Raw genomic sequence first — 10,509 nt, 5'->3', positions numbered from 1 at the left:
ACGAAAAAATCTCTTCCACCTCTATTCAGTATACTTATTACAAAAGTAAAAATAAGAAATAAAAAGTGAACATACCTCGTATATGCGGTGATTGTTTTGTATTGGAATACTGTTTAAAGATAACAATTCGAACTATAAAACACCATTTTGGATGAGTGTCAAACGTCAATATTGAACATTTGAATAACGAACGATATTTAAAAGTAACGAATTAAAAAATTAAATTTTTGTTAATGACAGTTCAAAATACGATTTATTAAATTAGCACAAACTTATCAATAATTATTAAAACAATTATTATACTGTGAAAACTTTTAAACTAAAACCCTCACAATATTTGAAACGAATACTAAAGCGACCTCTACAGAAAACTATATGAGACCACGGATTGATTTAAGAGGGGGAAAACAGTAAAATTTCACATTTTCCCTGTAATTTATTTTTCTTTGGATCTGTTTTTAAGTATCTAGTTAAAAAAAGATTAGAAAATTTGAAATCTTTCTTCCAGAAAAAAAATCATTTTTATCGTAAATACCTGTTATAGGTTATGAGACAAAAACGTACAAACATCAAAAATTTTTCAGTTGTAATTTTCACCTTAAACTATGACTTGTAATCAAAAGTGTATCATTTTTTAGGTTAAATTTGCTATTTCATGTATAAAAATGAATTTAACGCGTTTTAAATGTATATAAAAGTACATAATATACTTTTTTAATTAATTCCACTAGTTATTTAGATAAATTTATTTTTTGAAATTAAATACTTTATATTTTTAAATGTTAAATTACTAAAATGGTATATTACTACACATTCAAGTAGAAATGCTACATTTTCAACAAAAAGAATCGACGCTCAACAAAAAAATTCTATTTCACACGTTTTCAATATATCACAAAGGTAAAAACAAGAAATAAGATATACTGTATAAAAAACTGAACATACCTATTATTTCTGTGGATTTTTTCGTGGTTGAAAACTGCTTTATATAAAAAATATTCAATCACACTATAAAACGCCATTTTGGATAAGCCTCAAGCGTCTACTGAACATCGAACATTTGAATAACGATATTTTAGTAACGAACACACGAATATTAATTAATATAACGAAAATATTGTTAATAACACTTCACAATAACATTTATTATATTAGCACAAACTTAACAATAATTATTAAAACGATTATAACGCTGCGAAAACTTTTAAACTGAAACAGTCACTCTCACAAGATTTGAAACGAATACTAAACCGACCTCTACCGAAAACTAGATGAATCTACTGATTGATTTAAGAGGGGGGAGAACAGTAAATTTTCAGATTTTCCCAGTAAATTATTTTTTTAGGTGTCTTTTCTCAAGTATCTATTAAAAAATATGATTTGAACTAACTTGAGTATTTGTGGTAATTTTCTTGCGGTTCAAACTGTTTTATAAAAGAAAATGTTCAAGCCCGCTTTAAGACGCCATTTTGGATGAATGGAGATTGAACATTTGAATGATTTAGTAATAAATATACCCCGTAATAGTTAAAATAATGAATATATTGTTAATAACACTCCAAAATTAGCAATAACTTGACGATTATTAAGTTTTAAAAACTCTTTTTTAACCAATATTGTCACCCTCACAAGATTTGAAATGAAGACTAAAGCGACCTCTACCGTATCCTAGTTAAAGCTACAAATTGATTTTACGAGGGGTATTAAATAAGTTAATAGATATTTTTTGAAACTAATATTTTTAGGTTAGGGTTCTCAAGTATCTAGAAGAAAAATATCATTTTTCTGATTACGTTAAGCATTAATTTCACCAGCTCCATGAAATTTTTTTTTATCGTTCTAAAATCATTTTTGTTAGGAAACTATAAAAAAATAACTTCATTTCAATGTGTGATTCAATCAATTGAAGAGGTATCCAAAATGTTGATTCAACATAAAAAACAATACCATTGTTCCCCCAATTTCACTTATATCAGTAAACAATTTTAGATCTCCCACCGTATATTAATTTTAATGAGTAAACGTTAACTTTCATCTTACCCTCGTAAACGCTCTAGTGCAGCTGAATTACCTCTTATTTATCGATTTATCTTCAAAAAGTACATTCAAGGGGTGAATTAACTCTTAATACTTTTGATAGATCATTTGTCTCCAAAAAATACCTTTAATGGGTAATACCTCTCTCATTGATTTCGAGAGCATTCTATATACAGGGTCTCACTTTTGTAGCGTATTTACCTTGTATACTACATACAGGGTCTTATTTTTTTGGTGATCGCTGGTTTTTTTGTGCTGGGTGTATACGTAAGGATCGGGTAATTAAAACACTGTTTAGTGGAAGTAATGGCAGCAGTTTTAATGCCTATTTCATTAAAAAAACAATATGCAAAAACATGTTAAAAAATCCAACACTTCTTGTTTTTTTTTTCAAGAAAAAACGTAAAAAGCAACTAAAAGTCAGTCTTTGAATAATTTAAGAAATGTATTCAAAATTTACAAACGGGAATGTAGAAACTGTACAAAAAACACGCTTACAAAAGAAAAAAAGAGGAAAGAGAAAATTTAAAAACGAAAAAAAAAAATCGTTATAAAGCTTTGTTTTTTTATCGATTTCAGATCTATAAATTTTAGTTTTCATCAACTTCGGCTTCCTGGTCTTCATCGAATTCGGCGTCTTCGTCGGCGGTGGCTTCTTGGTATTGTTGGTATTCAGACACCAAATCGTTCATGTTCGATTCCGCTTCGGTGAATTCCATTTCATCCATACCTTCTCCGGTGTACCTGTAAAACAAGAAAAACTTTTAAATCAAACCTAAAAACAGACAAATCGCGATTAGAACGTACAGTCGATCAAAAACTTTGTTTCCAATTTAAATTTTACATAGCAATAAAGTTTATTTTAAACCAAGTCTTCGAAAGGCGTTATCATAATGGGATAAACGCAAATTAGGTTCAAATCACTCAAAGTGCCTGTAATTTATATTTAACAAGAGTTTTTGCACACCATGTATAATAAACGGCATCATATTAAAAAAAATGTTCACAAAGTTCTATATTTCCTAATAATACTTCTAAAGGGTTATTTCACCCTTTAATACTATTTTGAAGGGTTATTTGACTCATAACTACTATAAACAAGTCCTAATAAAAGTTTTAAGAGGCTATTTACCTATTAATACTAGCTAATAAAATTTCAAGGGGCGATTTACCCATTAATACTACCTAATAAAACTTTAAGGGGCGATTTACCCATTAATACTAACTTTCAAGGGATATATGTAAAATTTAGTCCGTAAAAATATTTCAATTGTCTTTAGACGTCCAGAATACTTTTAAATGACTACTTACCCCTTAATACTTTTAATAAATAATTTAATCGAAAAAATACTTTCTAGGGGTGAATTATCTCTTAAAAATACTCAGGGTTTAAGGGTTAATAAACCTCTCAATACTACTTTTAATAGGTATAGAGACTCTATTTTGACTTAAGGTAATATATCTCGGAATAATATTTTTAATAGATAATTAGACTCTAAAAAATACTTTTAAGGAGTAATCACAATAATACTTTTAATAAGCGAGTTGACTTAAATATACTTTTAGGCGTTATGACACCTCTTATAATACTTACAATACTTTTATGGGTTATGATACCTCTTAATAATACTTTTAATAGGTAATTTGACTCTAATAAAGTACTTTCCATGGGTTTATTTACATCATAATACTTTTCAATAAGTAAATTACCTCAAAATATATTTTAAGGGGTAATATTCCTCTAAATAATTGTTTTAATACGTGACTATGACGTTAAGCAATGCTTAGGCCATAACTGGCATACTATTAAGAATAATTTTGTACCAAAAAAAAAAGAAAAAATTCACAGCATTTTTTTCAAGAAAAAATTGAAATATATTAACGGAGACCTACCAATGCAAGAAAGCTTTCCTTCTGAACATAGCGGTGAATTGTTCTGAGATACGTTTAAACAATTCTTGGATAGCTGTTGAATTACCGATGAATGTGGCGGACATCTTAAGACCTCTAGGCGGAATGTCACAAACGGCAGTCTTAACGTTGTTTGGAATCCATTCGACGAAATAGCTGCTATTCTTATTTTGAATGTTGAGCATCTGTTCGTCGACTTCTTTCATCGACATCCTACCTCTGAATACCGCAGCCACCGTCAAATATCTACCGTGTCTCGGATCGCAAGCGGCCATCATATTCTTAGCGTCGAACATTTGCTGAGTGAGCTCGGGAACGGTCAATGCTCTGTATTGCTGGCTACCTCTCGACGTAAGAGGAGCGAAACCGGGCATGAAGAAGTGGAGACGCGGGAACGGTACCATATTTACCGCCAATTTCCTAAGATCGGCGTTCAATTGACCGGGGAACCTCAAACAGGTGGTTACTCCGGACATGGTGAGAGATACTAAATGATTCAAATCTCCGTACGTCGGCGTCGTGAGTTTCAAAGTCCTGAAGCAAATGTCGTAGAGAGCTTCGTTGTCGATACAATAAGTTTCGTCGGTGTTTTCTACCAATTGATGAACGGAAAGCGTAGCGTTGTAAGGTTCTACTACTGTGTCTGACACTTTCGGCGAGGGGACTACTGAATACGTGTTCATTATCCTGTCCGGATATTCTTCACGGATTTTTGAAATAAGGAGGGTACCCATACCTAAAAACCAATTCGTATACGTGAAAAAAAAAACCCTCAAATCCATAGATAAAATAATATTATGTACCTGAACCAGTACCACCTCCTAGAGAATGTGTAAGTTGGAATCCTTGTAAACAATCACACGATTCGGCTTCTTTTCTCACAACGTCCAATACCGAATCCACTAATTCAGCACCTTCTGTGTAATGACCCTTCGCCCAGTTGTTACCGGCGCCTGATTGGCCGAATACAAAATTATCCGGTCGGAAAATTTGACCGAACGGACCGGAACGTACTGAATCCATGGTACCGGGTTCCAAATCGACGAGGATTGCCCTCGGTACGTATTTTCCACCGGACGCTTCATTGTAGTAAACGTTGATTCTTTCCAATTGAAGATCGGAGTCTCCATGGTAGGCTCCGGTGGGGTCGATACCGTGTTCATCGGAAATAATTTCCCAGAACTGTTGAAAAAATTGTTTCAATCAAGTTTTACAAAAAAAAAAAAAGAGAAATAAGTATATAGATCCAAAAAATGTGAATTCTAATTGGATTAAATGGATACGAGGTGAGGCTATTAAGAGATATAGGGCCACGGATTCACTGGTTTGTCTACAGATAAGGTAAACATTACAAACTGGTAATCTTCGCCACTTTACTTAATGGCCACACCTCGTAAGTCATCTAATAATAATTAAATTAGATATAATAACACCAAACTTTAAAAAAAACATTAAAATAACAAATTAAAACTTGGAAGATAGAAAATTGAAAACTAAATTTAGACAGTGTCATTTTCAACTTGAACTTTAACCTGATTCATTGAAGTCGTGCTCTGAACACAGATTACATAATATAATTCAAGGTCTACAGTACAAAATACTACTTTCTAAAACAGGTATATTTGTTTTTATTTTATTCTAATTTTATAAATAACTATGACAAAATATGAAAACTAATCGATGTTTTCCACATAGATAAAATTACTAATTATACGAGGTTATACCTAAAAGTTCAGTTACATCAGTACACATACAGTCCAGACGTAGTTACACGCGACTTTTAGCTCGAGTTCGATTACAACAAGAAACAAATGAATAGGTAATTACGAAAAAGGAGATAATACCAAGAAATTTAATCCTTAAAAGTTTCCTCATCATGAAATCGAGTACATAAATGACCCAATTATGAAGGATATTAATAGAATTTTTTTTAATAAAAATGAACCACACCTCGTATAAATGAAAATATGAAATGTTTAGAGCACGACCAAGCCCACTTTGATGAGTTTTAATGATTAAATGTGTTGAAACATTCTTTTTATGGTTTTATAACGATCGTTTACAAGGATGTACGAAAAATATTTATAGTATCGTAATTTGATTAACTACTCGAACTCAATTTATTTAATCGAATTAATGGTTAGTTAAATGAACTTCTTATACAGATTCAACAGACACACTTGAACGAGTTTAAATGGGAATTGAAAATCAATACGACTTTGTCTGAGCATGAAACTGCATTAAAAACTCGGAAATTAATTAATTAGAACTGGAAGTTGACTTATGTATAAAATAATTATCAAAGAAAAACGCTTCGGAAAAGAAAAGCTTCATTTTTCACTATTTTGAAATTGTGCAATGCGGAAATTGGCAGTTATTCAAAAGAAGAAGCATTTCAAAACCTCATCACAGAATTAGAATGAAAATATTTATAGAAACTAGTCATTAATGACACGACGAATTTTATAAACTATAAACAACCTGTATATACAAATTCATAAGACAATTACCTCAGTCCACCCCTTTCCGAGATATCACCCTTAAAAGGTGGTGACTAAAATTGATTTTCAATTTTTTCCCCTAAAATTTCAGTAATGCTAGATACACCCATGAATCGTAAAAGTTTTGATATGAAATAGAGTAAAGGTTGAAAATTTCATCCCCGTATAATATAACAGAAAATTACTGAATTTAGTTTTCAGCTTTACTGAAATTTTAGAAAAAAATTGTAACTCAATTTTATTCATCCCTTTTTAAGGGTGATATCTCTGAAAAAGGTGGGTTGAGAAAATTCTGTTAAGGGAAAGATCAATCTTGATTCCATACGAGCTATAACCTCCTGAATTTTATCGCATGAATTTAGAAACACCCTGTATATTTTCAACCAAATAAAGTTTACAATAATCGCAAATTATGAGTCAAGTCACGGCTATATATAGTCAATGTTACGTAACATGCTCCCATTTATAGTAAACAATTTCGTAATTTACTGCTCCTGATTTACCAAATAGTCTTCGTTTTTATATATTCGAAATGCTTGATCAAGGAAAATAATTGGAAACAATTCAATTCTGTTCTACTTTAAGCTTAGAGAAATTATTATATTATCTACATCCCATCAGCTTTCTCTTCATAACTGTACATCTTCATAAAACGAACGCAAAAAAGATGTTAAGTTCAGAGAGGACGTTGAACTTCATTCGAAGTAATCAGTGAAGTGAAGTATACCGTTTTTATAAATAATTTAATATATATAAATTATTAAGGGGAAAAAAATGTTAAATCAAAATCAATAAAGACGCGTCACTTCAACCGCCTTTGGATGACCGTTAAAAAATTACTATCCTGTATGAAAACATCGTCTACTACACGTTGAATAATTTTCCTTAAACTACAATTATAAAATGAAAATTTTAGAATTGAATACGAAATTTAATTATTTCTAACTAATAATTTGTTAAAACGATGAAAAATAATAAAAGTTTTATCTAAATTCTAGAAAAGAAAAACCGTTATTTAGCTACGCCTACTTAGACACGTCGATGTTTTTAGGAAAATCAATACAACAGCCGGCCGGTAAAATCAGTTTAAGCGATAATCATATGAAAATTTATATTTTAAACAATAAATAACGATAAAATACGCATTATTGCACAATATTTTCGCGATATAAATAATGTTAACAAAAAAAAAATCGAAAAATTATAAATTTGTAACAAGATGGCCGGTAACTACAATAATCAATTGAACTGTATAATAAATGTTATTATATAAAAAGAATTACTTACTTTAGCTCCAATTTGGTTACCGCATTGACCGGCTTGGATGTGAACAATTTCCCTCATATTGATTTAATATAAAATATATGTATAACTATAACTAGAAAACACAAACGTTCAGCTCGATTCTTTGATCTGAAATGTAATGGCTGCCGCGTATGTTGTATTATATAGATGCCCCCACCCCCGGGTGGCAGCACTGTAAGTTACTAGATTTGGTTTAAACGTCTGGACTTCTTCATTTGAATGTAGGGCGTAAGGCGTTTCTCGAAATTATTAATGCTTTTTATTATATTTAATGTTTTTGTCATTGTTCACGAATTTATGTTTGTTTATTTCAAGTAGCTAATTATTCACATGTATTACAAAACATTAGTTCGTCATATAAGCGCAGAAGAACATCAGGATGCACCTAGTGTTTCATATGAATATAGGGGAGAGTAGCGCAAATTAAATTCGTTAAAAAGAATCATTATATTATGTCTTCAAATTTAGCTTAATTAGATTTAGTATTATCATAATGGGAGTGGGTATAGGTGACAAAATTATACTTTATATTATATTTATTCATAACAAATCGTAATAGATAGTTTTTGTAAATATAAATTTATTTATTACAACTACCTAGTAAGTTAGATGTATTATCGGAAAAGGTAGAAGGGAAGATTAGGTATATTTTACGATAATAGAGATTACGTAACAAAGTATTGGGATGGGATAGGTAGACATTGTAGGGGTGATTAGGGCAAGGATTAATTGTGTGGTTATTTTTTGCATGTAAAACTTGATTTCTTCTCAATCACAAAAATTTTATGATAACTTTTTGTAAAGAAAGAGTTAGAAGACGCAAAAAATCATTTTTTGACAATAAGGGATATTTTAAACGATTTTAAATCAAAATATATTTAAACAAACGAAAATATTTTCAATTTTTTTTATTATATTAGCAGATGTGACACGCGTATTGCACACAATAGTCGAAAACCGTTACTCCTACTAGATTATCTAGAGGAATTAAACACACAACCAAGGTTATTAACTCATTGTATACAGGGTCATTAGAATTATACGTAGGTGTATCTGCTGACGATTATTAAACCATTATCATTACGTGTACAATAACTTTTACCATAAAAGGATATATTTATATTTGAAAAATGGAAATAGAAAATTATTTAACCGAATTTTTTATATGAAAAAAAAATTACGATAATATACCATAAAGAAAGTTATGGAAAGCTATTAATATAAAAAAATATGAACTTTTCACAAAAAGAATACGATGAAAATTGACATGATTAGAAAGATTATGGATAGAAAAAACGTACAAGTTTGTCAGTACAAAGACCAAGAGAAATTTTTTTTCTCAGTAGTTTTTTCACCTGATCGAAAGTTTTTGCCCATTAGTAGGATACAGCTTTTTGATTTCCCTGCCAAATTTGTCCCACAACAACTACTTCGAGGAATGCTTCGGATCCCTTCAACTTTTATTAGATCTCCAGTCGCCCTTCCGCCAAAACAACCCTAAACCATCAGCCTCCTCCATGTATTACAACCTTAATTACACATTCCTTTGACCTTTTGACGCCTCAAATCTCCTTTTTACTGTAAAAATACTCAGACAAATCCGTGGATTCATTGATTTGAGCTACTATCTCTGGGCCAATACGTTTTTTCTTCAGCGGTTGTGGTTTTTCGAGGCCACCTTGAACGTTTTCTGTCCCCAAAGATACTGGTGCTTGTATACCATCAAACATGGCCACAAAGACTGGTCAAAAACCATGTGTTTTCAATGTTACATAAGAATTTTTGCAATAGACCTTCAGATAGGTCAGTCGTATCCCCAAACGTGGTTAGATCCATTTCGAACTGAACCCTATTGAACCGGACAGTAATTCATATGATTTAAGAAGTTTTAATTTAGTTTCTATGTATACAGGATGGATCAAAACACGACGATATGTGTTTTGTAAGATTTCTATATATATTTTTATGATGATTACATACTAAATTTGTTTATTATCAAATTTATCATACACTCTAAAGGTGATAAATGTTGTCATACATAAGAATCATCGGTTAGATCATTTTAAAAATTTGTAGTACTATGGAAACGAAATTATTCGAATACGAAACAAAAATAATTATTTTGGGAATATCCGATCATATCAAAACGAGACTTGGTCACGAAATAACGACAGGGTATCTAAAATTAATGTTCCCTTGAACTTAGTGATTATGCTAATTTTTTATTGATGAAATTTATAAAAAAAAACAATTAAAAATCATAAGAGACTGAACGTTTTGGCATTTTGGAGGTGGTTTTATTCTTTTTATATAAACCGATTATGAAATAAATAATTTTGACGCCGTTTATACGATTTGGCCACCACAGTCGGCGGATCTCAACCCGATTGAGTTGTAGGGCAAATTGTGGCAGGAAAACAGTGTCCAACATTAACTGAATATCATAAAAAATGAATGGAACTAAAGAAACGTAATCTATCATCTTGGATTGACATTGACACTGAATACAATTATTATATATGATAAAATGTGGATTATGATGATTTGAAAACAAATTTTCATGGTCAAAAGTTTATAAAAAACGCAGTGATATTATTTAAATTAATAGCAACAACACCTTATTTAATAAAAATGTCATCATATCTATAAATATATATGCTTAAACTGATGACGGTATTTCATTATCAGTTTATAATATTTTAAGTTAAGTCTGTCTTAATTTTTAACTCGTTAAACAACCGAATAATTCATACAA

At 30.6% G+C, this 10,509-nt stretch overlaps 1 protein-coding gene across 1 annotated transcript; it reads right to left on the bottom strand.

The window, feature by feature from the left end:
* Positions 1–2,330: 2,330 nt before the first annotated feature.
* LOC130448137 (tubulin beta-1 chain) lies at positions 2,331–8,113 on the bottom strand. Its single transcript, XM_056785360.1, has 4 exons — positions 7,737–8,113; positions 4,752–5,130; positions 3,931–4,684; positions 2,331–2,781 (listed from the first exon to the last, which is right to left on the bottom strand). Exons 1-4 carry the CDS (start codon positions 7,791–7,793, stop codon positions 2,628–2,630), a joined length of 1,344 nt encoding a protein of 447 aa, XP_056641338.1. The 5' UTR covers positions 7,794–8,113; the 3' UTR covers positions 2,331–2,627.
* Positions 8,114–10,509: the final 2,396 nt, after the last annotated feature.

The sequence above is a fragment of the Diorhabda sublineata genome, chromosome 8 (genome assembly GCF_026230105.1).
Source record: "Diorhabda sublineata isolate icDioSubl1.1 chromosome 8, icDioSubl1.1, whole genome shotgun sequence".
NCBI lineage: Eukaryota > Metazoa > Arthropoda > Insecta > Coleoptera > Chrysomelidae > Diorhabda > Diorhabda sublineata.
Note: the sequence above shows the minus strand (reverse complement) of the source record. Positions and strands in the feature narration are given on the sequence as shown.